At 47.0% G+C, this 18,260-nt stretch overlaps 1 protein-coding gene across 1 annotated transcript in view; it reads right to left on the bottom strand.

Moving 5' to 3' along the window:
• Positions 1–2,095: 2,095 nt before the first annotated feature.
• The window catches only part of ESYT2 (extended synaptotagmin-like protein 2), a 77,767-nt gene continuing 61,602 nt past the window's right edge, over positions 2,096–18,260 (bottom strand). The window contains exons 15-24 of the mRNA XM_010829250.1: positions 17,434–17,496; positions 13,775–13,849; positions 12,895–12,981; positions 11,010–11,159; positions 9,518–9,903; positions 8,416–8,514; positions 6,906–7,037; positions 5,544–5,649; positions 5,177–5,226; positions 2,096–5,085 (exon numbers count right to left, since the gene is read on the bottom strand). Coding sequence (XP_010827552.1) covers positions 5,040–5,085; positions 5,177–5,226; positions 5,544–5,649; positions 6,906–7,037; positions 8,416–8,514; positions 9,518–9,903; positions 11,010–11,159; positions 12,895–12,981; positions 13,775–13,849; positions 17,434–17,496 — 1,194 coding nt within the window. The 3' untranslated portion in view covers positions 2,096–5,039. The remainder of the gene's footprint in view (positions 5,086–5,176; positions 5,227–5,543; positions 5,650–6,905; positions 7,038–8,415; positions 8,515–9,517; positions 9,904–11,009; positions 11,160–12,894; positions 12,982–13,774; positions 13,850–17,433; positions 17,497–18,260) is intronic.

Genomic DNA, 18,260 nt, shown 5'->3' with positions numbered 1-18,260 from the left:
CACAGCTGGAGGTGATCAGCCAAGACTCACTCACGTGCCTGTGCATGAGTACACCTTCCTAGATGCCCAGGGATGGGAGAGGTTTCCCAAGCCCTCTTTGACATCTATTTCCCAGGTTTTCCTTTTTAACATTTTTTGGTCAGTCTCCTGTTAGTCCCAACTGGCCTCACCACCCCAGGGAGCTGCAGCGTGAGAGAACCACCACCAACTGTTTTCGACACGGTCTCCCCAGGACCCAGAGCGCCAGTGCTCCGGGACGGGTTCCGGGGAATGGGTTCCGCGCCCGCTCCTGATCGGCTGCAGGTCTCACTGCCAGTGTGGCGCCAGGCCTCTGTAGGATGTTTTCCATGCTGCTTTCTAATAGCTATTCTTGGATAAGACACAGAAATTTGTTTTTATAACTGGTCCTTTATGAAATACTTGTTCAAGAGTTTTCATGACTTGCTTAGGTTTTTCACGTTGACAATCTCGTATTTGAAAACGACCTTCTTTCCCAAGACAAAATTTATAACCTGTTTCTGTCCTTGTTGTATTGCCCAGGGTTTCCAGGTTAACACAAAGACAGACAGACTTCCTGGTCCAATTACTTCTCAATTATACTATTGGCTTTTGTCTCAACAGTATTCTTTACGGTGTTCATCAGTATCTTTCTCTTTAGCCATAACTAAGAACTGTCAATTGGTGTCTCTCTTTCTTTAAATGGAAACTTGTTAGGACAAATTCATGTTATTGTTATTTAAGGTCTGCCAAGTTTAACAAAGGTCCGTCTAGTCAAGGCTATGGTTTTCCCAGTGGTCATGTATGGATGTGAGAGCTGGACTGTGAAGAAAGCTGAGCGCCGAAGAATTGATGCTTTTGAGCTGTGGTGTTGGAGGAGACTCTTGAGAGTCCCTTGGACTGCAAGGAGATCCAACCAGTCCATTCTAAAGGAGATCAGTCCTGGGTGTTCTTTGGAAGGACTGATTCTGAAGCTGAAACTCCAATACTTTGGCCACCTGATGCGAAGAGCTGACTCATTTGAAAAGACCCTGATGCTGGGAAAGACTGAAGGCAGGAGAAGGGGTCGACAGAGGATGAGATGGCTGGACGGCATCACCGACTCGATGGACATGTGTTTGGGTAAACTCCGGGAGTTGGTGATGGACAGGGAGGCCTGGCATGCTGCGGTTCATGGGTTGCAAAGAGTCGGACACGACTGAGCGACTGAATTGCAGTTTATACATCATTTATTCAACAGATACCTTTTCGTCAACTGTGTGCCAGGAACAGGGCTAAAGTGACTTTGTTTAGCTAACTGGAAGATAACCTGTCCCCCACCCCCACCTGTGAATGACTGTGACATTCTGGAGATTCTTGCGTGGGGAGTGGTACCTGCTCAGAATTCATATTTGGGGTCTGAAATGACAGACTGCTAACCCTTGTTAGCCCATCCTTGATTACTGATGCGGCAGGAAATATTCTTTTTTCACGCGACCTGTGAAATGGCTGTAAGAACATGAAACTAGCACACCCCCCCGCCTGCGGCTTGCCACTCTAGGAGCCACTCGCAAAAGTTAGGTCTTTTTACTTTGTTTTCTCACCTCCCACCATGTCTGACACATAAAAGAACCTGGCATCCAGGCCTGGTCCAGATGATTATTTTCAGACAGGAGCCTGCCATCCCTCTAGGTCCGCCAGCTCTCCGAGTACAGTCGATGATGCCGCACCCCTCGCCTCAGCGCGCTTACCGGCCCCTCCAGGCGAGCAGGTGGGCCTGTACTCAGTGACACTGCCTCCAGGGCTTTCCCTCCTCCTGTTCAGACCAGACCCTCTTAGCAACTTCGCAGAGCTCTGGCTTTAAAGACTTGTTTTTTCTATTCATGATTATCTTTCAGAAGAGCTGTTTTCAAAACTCAGAGTCTGAGAGAGGCAGAGAAGAATCAAATTAAGATGGAAACTCCAAGGAGTAATATCAGTGATCTGATACAGTTCTGAAAACAAAAGAATTCACAAGTAACATATACAAGTGCTATACTACACACACTTTTCAAATTGCCTGGTTCCACACTAAACATTTTACTTCAAAAGACAAAGGAAGAATAAATCACAAGCGAGGTAACACAAAAAGTTTTATTGAATAAATACATGCACTGTCATGTAAAATTAGTTGAGCAAAAAGGGCATTTTACAATAAAAAACAAAAACAAAAAAACCCCTCTGCTGTGTTACATCTGCAGGGGGTGGTCCAGCTAGAATGGCGTTAAAGCAACAACCGCGTACAAACAACCAGTGTTTGCATTTGGCTTCAACAGTTCCTGACAGAGGAGGGCTGACCCTTGACGAGGAATAAACTGTGGTGAACTCTGCTGTGAGGCGTCTTCTGTTCTAACCTGAAGCAATGCCTCACACTTCATACTTTAAGGCACAGGATAAGCAATAAAGTAACAATTCAAAGTAACCAACGTTAATTTTCCCTCCATTGGTTTGGGTCAAGGTAGAAAAGTTGAAGTTCCCTTTTCCCAGATGAAGCAGTTAGTCAGAACTGGTGATGAAGGTTCTGAGAAGTGACTGTCCATCACCAGGATCATGGAGCCCAGGGTCTGGCCTAAAGCCGAGTCTCAGCTGCCCCACTGGACACAAGAGCTTTCCTCTGAACACCCGTCAGCCATAAAGGCAGAGTCCCAGCCTAAGAGTCATCCCTTCCCTTTACAGAGAATGGCGCTGGCTGCTGGGTCTGTCCAGGCCCAACCGTCCACACAAAGGGTGGGCATCGTGCAGCTAACTGGCTTTGTTTGGCTTTTGAACCTTTCGTGGCATTTACTTTGCCCAGTTGCTTCAGTAAAGCATTCCATGTAGCACATGCAGCAGAACATGTTGAGCAGATGGAGTGCATGGCTACAAACCCCATACTGGGGTGTTGGCAGAAACCATGGGTGTGCTAAATTTCAGTGAGTGCTTCCCTTCTTTTAGAAATTATGCCAGAAGCCCTTCAAAAAACCTGATTTTTGGGGGGAGCAGCAGGTACCTCATGGCTTGTGGGATCTCAGTTCCTGACCAGGGGTTAAATCCAGGTCCCTGGTAGTGAAAGCATCCAGTTCTTAGCACTGGACCGCCAGGGAATTCCCACAACAAACCCAATTTTTAAAAAGTCTCCAATAAATCTAAAACCATGGGCAGGCCACTGGATTTAGTAATGACCTGTTTTCGTCCTGCTGCTGAAACACCAGACTTAGGTGTTTCCTGTGTGTGTCATCAGGCTTGCAGCGCCTCCCACGCTGACGAAGGAGGTGGTCTCTGCTGGGCTTCGGAGAAGCTTTACGGCCCAGGAAGCTGCAAGGGCACCGGGTCTGCACGGCTGCGTGAAACGTGCTGCGAGGCTCCGGGCTCCACCACCCCCTGGGGTCAGAGTGTGAAGGGCCAGAGCTGAGCCCCGAGGGCAGGAGAGGCAGTGTCCACAGGCACTTGGGCAGTCAGGCCCCGCGAGCGTCCAGGAGTCACGCGGGACGAACGGTGAGGTCGCTAAGCTCAGAGCCGCATTTCCCCCGGTATTTACACAGGGCTGGAGGATGTCCTCATGGCTCAGGGTCATCTGCATCCCGCAGCTTAGAATAGGTAAAGCTTTCTGCACACGTGCACCGTGTTTAGGGCACGCACAGCTGCCACAGGCTATGGAATCTCACCTCCCAAGAGGCTTGGGACCTTTATATACTTGGATATAAAACGTGCTTTTCCTAATCTAAGAAGAAAAAATACTCTGAAATAAAAGTTGTATAACAACATCCCAACACTGAGGTCAGTCACGGCATGAGGTGAGGAAACCCAGTAGTTACTGACAGCCTGCGGCTGCCGTGCCAAGACCCCTGGGTCCCCACGGTAGAGGTGCCGGCTCCGCCCTGTGCGCGTCACACCGGCACACATGCACCAGCTCCGCCCCGTGCGTGTCACACCAACACACGTGTGCCAGCTCCTCCCCATGCATGTCACACCGACACGCGTGAGCCAGCCCCGCCCCGTGCACACCACACCGACACACATGCGCCAGTGGCGGCTTCCCACATCATGTCCTATCTGCTCACCCCGACCTGTCTCACAGCCTCTGCAGAGACAACCTGAGTTAGTCTTTCTTTTACAGCTGAGAAAACACCGAAAATTCCACAACAGACTAACCGCTAACACTGAAGTATTGTATTTCAGGAAAAGGATTATGTATCTGTACTGTTTCATGAATAAGTTATAACAAGCAACTAAAAATAAACTTAAGACATTCTATTTTATGTGAGAAATTTCAGATTAGTGCGCTGTGAACTGTGACAATTCTTGTGATATTTTATATTGCTCAGCTATACATTTTTCCTTATAAGCGCTACAACTGACTCCTTATAATACATCTTTATATTTATGAAAGTGTAAATATTTTGCATACATTCTTTTACCATTCATAATGAGCAGAAATATACTAGCATTTACTAATCTTTCAGCTTTTCTTTTTAAAAAGAAACACCACAAAATAGGTCACTGAGAACTTTTTCCTGCAAAGACAAAAATGATTATTTGTAATAAGAATTTAATAAGTTTCAGAAGAAAAAAATATATATATTTCCTTGATCCATTTTCTCTGAATTTCAAACCAGCATGTAGAGATAATAAAAAATAGTCTATTCATACGGCATAGTACACCTCAGTGATATACAAAACAAGGCAATAATAAGCAGGTCCATACATCGGCTTCCTAGGAGACAGCCGACATGTAGCTTTACACACACAACAGCTGGCCGCTATGCTACGCACACCGTGACAACTGCTGAAATACTAGAGGAAATTTAAACATACAAAACTTAATGCTAATACTGGCCAAATACGCCTAAAGTATCAACATTTTATAAAACCGTCACGGGGCCAGTAACCAAGTACGTGAAATTATAAAAAGAGCATGGGTGTGTCTGCGGGGCCGGGGGAGAAGGGTGTGTCGGTGCGGGGCAGCGTGGGTGTGTCTGCGGGGGTGTGTGTGAGGGTTGTTGGTGCAGGGTGGGCAGGTGCAGCGGGGGCTTCTTGGCGGCGGCCTACGTCACCACGTGGGGCCTCGTCCCGTCTTCTGTGAGGTCGTACCTGAGACATAGGAAGACAGCAGACACGCGGTCACAGGGGCCATGCTCCTGAGTGGACTCACGGGCTCCGTGTCTGTCGGGGGGACACTCACCACTGGGTCCAGCCTTTGGCGAGCTCTTCAGATGCTAGACCAACCAGCACCTGTGGGTTAGAAAACGCCTATAGAAGTGGGTTCTGGCAACTTGCACTTTGGGTGTCTCACTTTTCAATTTTTCTGCCCTTAAGATCTACCCATGACCTATGGTTGATTATACCCAAGAGGCCCTTCCTGTAGCCAACGGCCTTGATGGCAGGTTATCATGCAGTGTCAGTGGAGATAATTCACATCAATACTGACTCACAAACCACTCACGGCAGCTTAGCTGACATGGATTATCCATGCACATAAATCCAGTCCAAAATGCACACTTTGGGTCAAGTGTTTAATTTTTACAACATGCAGAACTTTTTAAACCTACTTTGCCAAGAAGCCCTTTGTCTTTGGACAGGAAGCCACCGCTGTTCTTCACGGCCACATCCAAGGTTCTCCTCTGCACGTCTGGCAGTGAGACGCTAAAATCAAAGCTGAAGCAGAAAAAGAGGATCACCGTGTGTACACTTCTCCAGAATTTGCTCTGCTTTATTATAACTAAAACTGACACTTCTGTTCATGCTGCTGCTGCTGCTGAGTCGCGTCAGTCGTGTCCAACTCTGTGACCCCAGAGACAGCAGCCCACCAGGCTCCCCGTCCCTGGGATTCTCCAGGCAAGAACACTGGAGCGGGTTGCCATTTCCTTCTCCAATGCATGAAAGTGAAAAGTGAAAGGGAAGTCGCTCAGTCGTGTCTGACCCTCAGCGACCCCATGGACTGCAGCCCAGGCTCCTCCGTCCATGGGATTTTCCAGGCAGGAGTACTAGAGTGGGTTGCCATTGCCTTCTGTTTGAGTCCACTCCAAACATGATCTTTGTTTCTTTATTGTAGAAGTGATCTCTTTGGCTAGATGTTTAGACCTGGCCCTTCAGGAAGACTCAGTTTCCCGCTCCGCCCCCCCGCCCCACCAATTATTTCCCAAACACAACAGGAGACTGGAACCCTAAACGTGCGAAGCTGACCCTGTGGCCCCCTGGTGTGGACACAGTGCCTGAATCCTGGGGAAAAACCTGGGCTGTGGTGTGAGACACCTGGGCAGTCCAGGCCAGTCCCTCCCCTGCACACCAAGGGGTGAGAGCTCAGAGCCCTGCATGAAGGAAGATCAGCACCCTCAAAGCAGCCTCGTAGAAGAGGCATCTGCAGGCAGTTCCTGGCGGCTGAGGCCAGAGGCTGCCGGACAAGCCTCCAGCAGCCAGGCTGGCAAAGCAGAGGACGAGGTCGGAGGCTTCGCAGGACACGTGGATGCGCTGGTCTTCCCAGAGTGAGCAGCCTGACCCCCAGGTTTGCAGGTGAGTCCCCAAACTTGTAGTAGCTGTGGCTGACCAAGACCAGCTCCTGCTCGTTGGTTTCTGGCCTCAGTTTAGATGAAGTCACCGGTCAGAAAGCATGGTGAGCAACTAGTACCTTCAGCAATGGAATGTCAACTGAATCAATCAGTGGACATCGACATCATTCAACTTGTCATTTCCCCGGATGTCGGTGGTGTTTGAGCCACGAGGACTGGGGTCCAGCCACATGTGCGCAGGCCAAGGCTGCTGGGGTGTGGTCTGAGGATCCATGTGGTACTCATATCTATCAACAAGCCCCCGACTGCTCACAGGGGGTGTTTTTCGCTCAGCCTCCCCATAGGCACCACCTGGCCTTCCTCAAAGGGCGGCGTAGACCGTCCGCCCCACAGCGTGGACCATACCTCTGATCAAACACGGGGTTCAGTGTCTTCTTCGACACGTGTGTTTTCCTCCTTCCCGACCTCCTCTTGTCTGGTAACAAATACAGGCGGACGTAGGGATCAGAGCCATCCTCAGAGAAGGCGATGAGATTTCTTGTGACACAGACCGGAGAACACTGGGTGTTAGGGTCTAGAAAAATGCCAGTGAGCACCACACGAGAACCTACCCCGACTTTTGCATTTATCCCGGCGCTAAGAACTCAGGGAGGCGACTGTCCTCTCCTGTGCTCACGGGCTTCCAGCAGCCGTGGAGGTGGCCTCGGCCCCGTCTCCTCAGCCCAGAGTCTGGGGGACGCTCTGACTCCCTGCTCTGCTGCCAACAGGGAAACCACAGCATCACCCTCCACACTGCTTCACTGGCCCTCCGAGAGAGGGGCGCGGCCAGCCTCCTGGGAGGCCCCAGAGGCCGTGCAGCCGCAGTCCTCAGGACCGCTCCCTGGCCTCTGCTCAGGCCGAGGATGCCCTCCTCCGCCCTCTGTCCCCCTGAACCCTTCCGTCACAGACACATGCCCACCTCCTCCTCACTGCTCTTGTCCCAACAACTGGGCCAAACACACCTAGTATTGAACTACAGCTGATCTTGAACTACACGGAGGTTAAGGACCTATGTGGTTCTGTATCCACGGAGTCAGCCAACGGCAAGTGGTGTAGAGTGGTGACATTTAGGACTGAAAAAAAATCTTCCTGTTGGTGCTCAAACCCACGGTGTCCCAGGCTCAACTGTCCCTGCAGCCACTTCCACCTGCTCACTCATCTCGAGGAGCCCGAAAGCCCAGAGGAGGGGCGTCTGGCCAGCCTGCTGCTCTGGAAGCTCTCCGAGGAAGCACCTCAGCAGCAGGAACACAGGAATTGCTCAGTAAACAAGCATGTGTTGAACTGACCTACGCGCTCACATAATCATGTTTCTAAACGTTACTAATTTTCCTTCCCTGTTTCCAACACTTTTTTAGAACATCCAAATTTTTATATCACCTATTTACATCAGAGCTACTAGTGAGATCGACAAGTCACATAAAGAAAAATAGCCAGTCAGCCCTGCACCGTCATCACTGACAACCAAGCACGAGCCGCATCGGCACTGCTGCCTCCCGCTGCGCTCACTGAGCGGGCACACACCGCCCTGCCCTGGCACGCTCCTCCTGAGAGACTTCAGCTGCTCCTGTCACAATGCCAGAGATCTGCCTGCATCTTCTGAACTGTTAGCTGCTCCTGTCACGATCCCACAGACCTGCCTGAACTGTTAGCTACTCTGGAAACTGAATCCCCAAAGACACTTCAAAGACAGAAAAATACACCCGTTATTGTGTTCTAAAGGCTCAGTAACAGGGAACGTCTTATAGACTACAACATGGCAGTTTAAGGGAGTACTAAAAGCAAACAAAATGGCTGTGAACAGAAAATGTCATGGAAACCAGGATCACAGTCCCACTCAGAGCCCCGCCTGCCTGCTCTGCTCTGTAAGGACGCTCACCTGCAGGAGTGCACGACCACCACCAGCTTGTTCCTCTGCGAGCTGTGCCGGATGGTCAGCTGGATCTGCCCCAAGGGGGACTGTCCCAGGGTGGTTCCGCTAGGGAAACACAGCAGAGAGTGAGCTTTGCAGACGGCTCAGAGGCTGCGAGCACATTCCTTCCCTCACATGAGGAGGAGGCAAACCCACGAACGGGAACCCTGTCAAACTGGGCACAGATGGACCAGCAGGATGCACATCCACTCAAGGGCTCAGTACAGCCCACTTCCTAAACCTGGGGCCCAAAGTAAGATCGAGACAGAGGACCAGCAGGGTGCACATCCACTCAAGGGCTCAGTACAGCCCACTTCCTAAAACTGGGGCCCAAAGTAAGATCGAGACAGAGGCTCTCCTTACAGACATCAACTCTGTCTTCCTGAGGCTCTGTCTACCCAGGCACTGCCCGAATCTGTGCTCCTTTCTCGGAGCCCCCGGCCCCAGCCTCGCAGGGATGAGGTCACAGCCCTGGCCTGTCTCAGGCTGAAGCACGGAGCTCATGGACAGAGGGGCGCTCTCTCTGCACCACCTCGCCCGCCTCACACTGAGCGCGGCAGGGCAGCAGAGGAAGCTGTTTCAAATGGCAGCTCCCCCCACCGAGAGGAAAAGGCTAACATCTGAGGCTCTGGGTAACCACAGACTCTGTCCTTATCTAAGGGAGCCATGGACACACCTGTGACGAATGGGCGTGAGTGAGAAACCCATACAAACATCCCCAGACAAAGCACTGGGCGGTGTGGCAGGTGTGAACCCAGCATGGAAGAGCAGGGCTGTCCTCAAACAACAAACACGCCCCACTGCCACCAGGCCTTTCCCTGACCCGGGCTAAGGTCCAACAGGCCCGCTTCAGACACTGCCTTCCTGACCTGAGGGTCACCCCACTGTTCTTAAGCTTTAAGTGAGCCAAACACTAGGCACCAGAAAACAGCAGGTTTACTCTGAAAGCCAGAGGCTCAGGGAGCACAAGGGCCACCCTGCCTGAAACCGTCTGGTTAAGACTACGTTCCCCCCCGGCAGCCCATGGGGCCCGTGCCGATTCCGCAAGAGCGAGGGCACGTCTAGTTACTTCTCAAGCTGCCGCAGCCTCTGCCGCAGCTCCTGTGTGGCAATGGGCAGCGAGATGTCCGAGGCGATGCTTGGGGTGGGTTCCTTGACGGAGACGTGGCTGGGGGAGCCGGTGGGGCCCGCCTGGAGGCTGGAGGAGCTCCGGCCGAGGTCCCTTGGGCCCTGCAGGCCGGCCTCCACGGGCAAGCCTCGCTCCTCCACACCAGGCCTCTCATCGCCCCCGGCGACTGGTGTGGACGGGGCTGTGCCACCGTCACCCGAGCCCGGCGATGCAGACATCTGAGGCCTGACAGAGACTTTCCTGCCTTCCTTGGACACAGAAGGCCGTTTCACTTGAGCCGAGTGCTGGTGGTCTGGAGGCCTCTCCTGCTTCTCCAGGTGGAGCACCTCGGGGTGAAAACAGACACAGGATGAAAACCGCTGATGCTGGTCACAGGTGCACACGTGAGCAGCTCTAGGGATCCGCATTTGCAAAGTTTCTTCAAAACCTGGCACAAAACATTCAAAGCAGTCTACCTATTTGGCTATCGTACCACACATCAAAGAAAGTGTAAAACAGGAGTGTGCAGGCCACTCAACAGCACAACGCGCTCTGGCCTCTGCCAGCAGCCACTCTTGGCACAGGGTGGCAGCTTTGTGGAGGAAGAGCCCAGGTCACAAACTCCTCCTCCACAGACCCCTATCCCGCCGTCTTACCAGTGATCACGGAAGGAGAGGCTGCCGGACTCTGAGAGTCGATGTGGAAGCAGCCCCCCCCTGCGAGCTCCTGCCACACCTGCTCTGCGTGTGCACACGTCCCCCGAGCAGCCTACACGTGAACCCCTGGCATCGGGGGTCATCTCGACAGCCTGAAGCCTCTCCCCAAGTAAAGCTGCAGCCAACACCCCCAGGGCTATGCTGGCTCCAGGAGTCGGGCTTCCAGACAAAAAGCTCTATGATTTACCACTGGAGACACTGTGGTCCCACCTGGAAAGGCTGTGACCACGCCCAAAGAGATTGTTTCTACCACACCCTCCACAGACTACTGAATTTTTTAAGAAGCTGGTTCTTCGTTTTAATTTGCATTTTAAAAATTAGAGTTTTAGCACTTTCCCATATGTTTGTCAGTTTTATTTTCAGCATTTCCTTAGGTACTTAAAAATGAATCATTGTCTCTTTTGGACAGAATTTATTTTTCCTGTAATCTCTACCATCTTGCAGAGTTTTATTAAATTCTCCCTCTGAACGACTTTTGAAAATTTAACAATAGCAAAAAACTTTACTGATCCAGATAGCAATACTTTCTGGACCAAAGGATCAAAAAAAAGACTGGCTGGACTCATCTGAAAGTGTGAGGAACGGCTCCGGCCTGCTCAACAGCCGGGATCACCGCTGCCATCGGCGTCTGAGCACAAGCCTTGGTCATCGCTCCCCTGAGCTACACAGCCCTGCGTCCGGCACTGAGACTGTGTCCACCCAGGACCCTTCCCCCAACCACTCCGGACACTCAGTACCCTGAGGGCGAGCTTCATCTTCAGAGAGCTGTTGGGACCTGAGTTGCTGAGCTGGAACCGCTGGTTCAGGGTCATGTCCTCGCGGGCGAGCAGCTGGCTGAGAGGGATCCTGAGGTTCCCCAGCGAACACTGGTGCTGCTCATCTCTCACCTGCCAAACACACAGAGCGCTCAGCATGGAGACGGGGACAGGAAATGCAGGCGGCCCAAACCTGGGGTGTCAAAAACACACGTCGCCTTCCCCTTCTCAGTCACGTGTCCATAAATGAGGCAGGAGGAGAGCTCCTCAGGGAAACACAGCACCATATCCAGTGGTGCTACAGGGTATCCGTGTCACAGGGCTGGCCATCTCCTCCTCACAGGCAAAATGAAAATAAAAGATGGAAAGTCTTGTCCAAAGAATCCACTACAAGAACCCTGAGCCAGAGGCAGCAGTCCACACAAATCTGAAGACTAGAAAGGAATGTCTTAAATCCTGTGAAAATGGTGACAACACACATTCCTGGTGTTGTGCCGAGTTTCTACTGGAGAAACATAAACACTTATGGAGAGGACACATTTCTAAATTTCTTTTAAGCTTTCTATTCAAAATCTACAATAACCTGCTTTAAAGGCATGGCAATATCTGGCTACTGAATAATAACTTTCAGCTTTACCTCTACAACAGGAATTATTCCTGTTAGATTGTCATGCTACAGATTGTTTAAACAAAAAGAGTAAGAACTTTGATGGCTTCACAGACTATATAAAAATAATCAAATAATTTAACTACACATGAAAACCTAAAAGCCTCATTGCTCATTTTTTAAACTGCAAACACAAAAGCATTTTTAAATGAAATAACTAAGTTTACAGAACTTTAAAAGTTATTGTAAATTCAAGGTCCAGTTACTATAAATTATTTTATGAGTGGGCTTCCCAGGTGGCTCAGTAGGTAAAGAATCTGCCTGGAATGCAGGAGACACGGGTTCAATCCCTGGGTTGTAGTGTAAAAATTATATTTTAAAATTATTATCCTGTCTTATTATTTTCTTAAAACTGAAGTACAGTCTATAACATTAGTTTTCGGTGTACAAAAGTGATTCAATAATTTTATAGACTAGACTCCATTAAAGTCATTACAAAACAACGGCTCTGTTTGTCTGTGCTGCGCAGCACACCTTTATTCTTACTTATGATGCAAAAATGCTTAATACAAGTTTAGCAAATTGAGTATGTAAAAAGGATACTACATCACAAGTAGGCGGGGTTATTCCCCAAAAAACGTTTGCTTGCAAGGCTTTCTAATGTTAAATCTTGAAAATCAATAGAGGTTTACAAATTTAAGATTTGAAAATCAGTACTGCATTTCACCATATTTACGAATTTCAAAAGGAAAAACCACATGATCATCTCAAACACCACAGAAAAGTCTTTGACAATATTCAATATCCACTCATGACAAAAACCTACAGCAAACCAGCAGAAGTAGAAACTTCCTCCAACATCAGACTTAGCAACAGGGAAACATCAAGGCTGTGCCTCAGGACCTGAAGGAGGCAAAGGTGTCTACTCAGGCCGAGGCTGGGCGGGCAGTGAGGCAAGGGAGGAAGGGAAGCGCCCTGACTGGGAGCAGACAGCACACAGCAGCGCCCGGGGCGTCCGCACAGAAGCTGCAGAGCAAGCACGCACAGCAAGGCTGACGGTGATGCCAACATACACACGCCAGCTGCGGTCCTAGACGCCAGGGACAATCAGCCAAAGGTGAGCATGAAAGACGACCCCCTCCTGCCCTGCTGCTAACACTCACTGCAGGAACATGTCTCGTGGGCCCATGGTGGCAGTTCTCTGCGTGCTGTGTGATGGGGAGATATAAACACATCTATGTAAACATGCAAATAAATTACCTCCACTTCGAGCTCCTGGCGCTTGGGATTGTGAATGAAGAAGGTGAAATTTTCCTCCCACACAGGTTCGTTGGTTTTGTACCGAATCTGAAAAAAATGTCCTGAATCAGCTCTAGCATGTTTTCTGCAGACAACTGCTCCAGCACCGTGCATGGAAGCCGAGATGACACCTGTTTTCTGGGCTGTCCTGTGCTTAGCCATGTCTGACTCTTTGCGACCCCATGGACTGTAGCCTGCCAGTCTCCTCTGTCCTTGGGGATTCTTCAGGCAAGAACAATGGAGTGGGTAGCCTACCCCTTCTCCAGCTGGGCTGTGCTGCTAGGCATCAACTATGTGAGCTGCCGTGTGGCAGGGGGATGACTGCCAGCAGCTCCCAGCCCAGGTCCCGGCCCCGCCACAGCATGTCATCTACATGGACAGCCCCTACTCCCCTGGCCTGTGGAGTGCTGCTCGTCAGAAGTTTCTTAAATTAATGGTTAGCAGTCAAAAAAAGGGAGGAATTTCCAAAATGTTTCCTGAAAGTACCACATGTTATAGCAACAGCAATGTCTTCTATTCAATTAGCATTTCTTGAATTTTAAGTACACTGTTGTCTTTTAAACAAAATATTAATAGTGCATTCAAAGGAAACTTAGAAATTTGTCCCATGTCATCTACCCATGAAATCAAGCAAAAGCATAATTAACAAATTCATGTCTTTTTCATGTTATTTTTAAGTGAATATATTTTATTCCGAATTAAGTAGCTCATTATCAAATGATTGATTTGAGAATACAAAAGAAAGACATGGAAGTCAACAGTCTCAATACCTGCCCCCCCTCCTCCAGGGGTGCCTGTGGCAGCTAGGTCACAGGGGCCAGTCAGAGCGTCACCACCTTACCTTGCTCTCCTGGGCCTTGTGACCCACTGACATTTGGACAAGAGGATTTGGATTGCTGTTTATTTTCTTCCCAGACTATCCAAAAAGAAAAAATAGATAAAATCAAAAAACATGCCTTGAAATGGGGATTACTAGAAATGGAATCACTGCTTATCTTAACAGTCATTTCTATTTATTTCTGATACTTCAGCTACACGGAGTATCTAGACACAGTTTCTTGGAAAACAATTAATTGCTAAGCACACCCCAAAGCCATAATTGTATCTACATAAATTAATGAAACTTGTATTTGCAAACAATTTTAAAACATTAAGGTCTTTTACGTTTAAAGCAAGCAACCCTGGAAAAATGGAATCTTCTGAAAATCTTTCATGTTAATTCCAGCTCTGAAAACTCAGGTAACAAACTGAATAAAGTGAAACAAATGGAAAGAGAAAAGCACAGGAAGGACAAATGTGAGAGCCTGTGATTCAGAACAGTTTTTCTGGTTGGAATCTTAAAAATACTAACGTGTCAGAGGCATGTTTTTACATTTTTAATTTAGTATCTTCTGCTTGAACATGTAGCAATCATCAAATCTTGCTTACCAGCTGCTAAGTAATTTTGACTGGAAGAATAGACATCAATCTAAATTGCATTTAAGCAGATAAAATGCAATGAGAAAAATTTAGGAATAAGTTAAAATGGTAAGCAGCATACTTTAGTACAGATAGCTGACAGAAGAAAACACAGTAAAATGCAACATATATGAGGTTTATTTATAACTTAGCCCCACAAGAAGATGCAGTTAAATATTTGTGTTAGTGGAAATTAATTAGAAGAAAGTCACAAAATGTTTTTAAGTTAAATAATTTTAAAGTCAATCCTCAACACTGCAGCAATGACAGAGGTGTCAAATTTATGATTATTGGAATATAATATTTCTAGCGCAAACCTACTGTGATAATCTAGTTTCTGGTTCATCTTTTTGATGTGAATTAATTCTGCAAAATGAAATAAACACTGTTAAAAAAAAAACCCAAGGCTACAGACTACTGCGGGAGAATACTAATTTCCCCCTAAATCCACTTCTCCTTCTTCCCTTAACGTGAGAGCCCGGGGGCTGTGGCTGAGCACACACCCTGTGACACGGATTCTGTTTCTGAGTCTCCCTCGTGGTAGGTGTGGCCCCAGAACGATCTAGGGGTCTTGCCTCTATTGTGTGCCCCTTCTGGCTGGAGGCATGGAGCACCACAAACCACAGGTCAGCATTCGGTGGCATCCAAGGGAACGACACTTCTGTTTCACTTAAGCTACTGCTACTTTTGCGTCTCTGATACAGAAGCTAACTTTATACATTTAATTAATCTCTGAAAAAGTAGCCATTCATTCCTATTTACTGTAGCTTATCTATTTAAATACATTCCCCCAGCCCCTTGTCTAAACTTTCTAACATCTCTGAAAACAAAATGAAATTTATAATGGATGACTTTAAGTGCCTGCTTTGGGGCAGACTATAGCAGAGTGGTAGCTATCTCTGCCTTCCCCAATTAATTTTGCTTATATTTTCCTTTTATGTGTGTGTGTGAATGGCATCCTAAAAATGTTTACCCTGAGTATTAAAATTCTTTCAGTAAGTGTAAAATAAATGCTATCAAACCTTAACTGGCACCTTATTTTCTTTCTTTGTTGTTTTTGTTATTTAGTTACCAAGTCGTGTCAGACTCATTTGCAATCCCATGGACTGTAGCCTGCCAGGCTCCTCTGTCCATGGGATTTTCCAGGCAGGAATACTGGAATGGGTTGCCGTTTCCTTCTCCAGGAGATCTTCCTGACCCAGGGAATCAAACTACAGTCTCCTGTGTTGGCAAGTGAGTTTTTACCACTGGGCCAGCAAGGAAGCCCATGCTTTATTTCTCAGTCGTATATAAAATAATGGTGTACAGTCATCCCTCGGTATCTGCTGCGGGGTTGGTTCCAAGACCCCGTCAGGATGCCAAATCCAACAATGCTCAAATTTCACTTATAAAACGACCTAGTATTATCCTCTGTATAATTTACGTCATCTCCAGATTATATGTAATACCTAATAAAGTGTGTAAATGCTATGTAAATAGCTGTGAACACAATGTAAATGCTGCTATTTGGAGCTTTCTGTAGATTTTTCCAAGGTATTTTCGATCCTAGACTGAACTCGTGGATACAAAATCCGCGGATACCAAGGGCTGACTGGTCCTGAAATGGATGATATTCTGGATGCTATGAAACAAGGTTAAATCAGTGACTAAGTCTTCTATCAGGACGCAATATTCAAAATGCTTCAGCACAAGACAGACACACAGGGTATAATGAAAATAGGAACTTTTAAAGTCAGACTGTCTTGAATTTAAATCTTAGCTTTTCTCTACTTGATTACTAAGATCTACGTGTATTTTATTTATTTGAACCTCAGCTTTCATGGGTGTAAAACCATTTCCAGAACCGAGTTGTTAGGCTTAAATAAGATAACACAATAACAATTAAAAATACACGTATTCTGCTAGCTACACTGGGCATTTTAAATGCATGATCTCAGTAACAGACTCAGCACCCCCACAGGGGTGAGAACATCACCTCCACTGAGGAACAAAGCAGGGAGGCCTCTGCTGCCTGCTGCAGGGTCCACTGGTGAGCGCTGGCTGTGCAGGGGTTCAAGCCCAGACAGTCTAGTCTAACTGGAGAGCCTTTATTCTAGCCATCACGCTCTGCGGGTCAATAATCTTCCCTTACCAAAGAAGCGGTGAGCCAAGGCTGTGGAGACGTTCCCTCCCGGCGTTCTGGTGAGGAACTACCCCGCTAACCAACTAATACTCCACAGGAAAGCCACCCCTCCTCCCCAGTGGGGTGTGCTACGGGCTTTCTAAATCCCGTATCAGAGCAGAATGCTAGTCTTCCTCTTTTGAAGTTTAACTGATTCTTCTGGATGAAACTGATCAAAACCCACTGTCGATTCCTTTGCATAGAATTAAAAGAACTACACTGAACTCCTCACTCATTCCCCTAAATATTTAAGCTTAAAATAAGGCCTCAAAGAAATCAGAAAAAAAAAAAAAAAACATTTTTAATTTAGCCAGAAAATACATGCTCATGTCGTTTTAAGAAGTGGAGCTTAGTTTTCAATATACCTCATTTAATGAAATGTAAAGCTTCTTGAAAGATCTGTCACCCAAACGAGCAGCACCAAAAGCCCGAGGTCACCGACTCAGAGATGGCCCTGATGCAGCATATTGGAAGAGGTGATTTTTTAAGGGGAAGTCACGGTGCACTGGGCACACATTTTAATCATAGTCTAAAAATTGGTTATGATTTTAAACAGAACTTCTCTATCACCATTTTCACAAACTCAAATCCAATTAAAGTACAGATGATTTAAAAGCACCTTAGATACTGCTGCCTAAGGCCAACAGGACAAAAGTCTAATTTAATTTACCACATTGATATCTCACAAATTTATCATCAAAGTTGATCTAAATTCTTCTAACTACTAAATTCTTTAACAATAAAAGTAGCCTCTCTTCAACTAAACAAGTAATTATGACTCTATTACTTTGTGAAGAATCTGTCAATAAACCTATATGGGTTAAAGCATCATCTCTTTCAATACGTTTCATCAACTTTCGAAGGGAAAACTATTAGTTTACCTTTAAAGCTTTCTGAATTGCAGCCTTCTTCAAGACATCAGGGTTAAATTCTAATGGGTTACTCTTTCAAGTCAGAAGAAAATGAATATACCAAGGGTTAATAAACATGCAATGAGGAGTTTATGTTAAGGTTAATGACATGAAAACTTATGAGAACAAAAAATTTTTTAAACAAAACCCACCAAGAATTACACAAAGAAACAGTAAATATTAGCTGTAAAAGTATTCTTTATGCCCAAGATTTTCTTAGACTAAACCTTTAATCTGTAAATATCAAAGCAGATCAGCCTTTACATCACTGTTCTTTTCCTCCCATCCCTCTTGTCTTTGGGGTTTGAAAAATCCAAAAATGACACCCGAGGAAAGGGTTCTGTTTGCTACCCTTAGCTTGAACAAACCCTAGGATCTGTCCCTTGAAAAAAATCGTAAAGTTTCAACCATAATTAAGCTGAAGGTTTCATCTAAAGTACAAATCAATGGGCTAGAGACGTCCCAACTGCTCTCAAGCCAATCATATCCTGGAAGAGCAAATGCTACCTTTCTTCCTTCTGAACTTTATCTTCTCATGAAAAAAAATCACAGCAAAGATGGGACCTGATCTACCTCATCCCCCACTCTTCTACAAGCATACAATGCAGAAGCGGATCAGATCATCTCAAAAGCTCCCCCTCGCTTTAAAGTTGTACTATTCTATTATTATTATTACGGGTTTTATGTCCTACTTTTTTTGATTTTAAAAACTCATTACTTTATTGCCCTCAAAAAGTCAAGAGTTGTTTTGCAAGATCCTTTGAGGATTAACATTTAAGATGAAAGACTTTATCACC

Source organism: Bison bison, unplaced genomic scaffold, assembly GCF_000754665.1.
Source record: "Bison bison bison isolate TAMUID 2011002044 unplaced genomic scaffold, Bison_UMD1.0 scf7180017864503, whole genome shotgun sequence".
Classification (NCBI taxonomy): Eukaryota; Metazoa; Chordata; class Mammalia; order Artiodactyla; family Bovidae; genus Bison; species Bison bison.
Note: the sequence above shows the minus strand (reverse complement) of the source record. Positions and strands in the feature narration are given on the sequence as shown.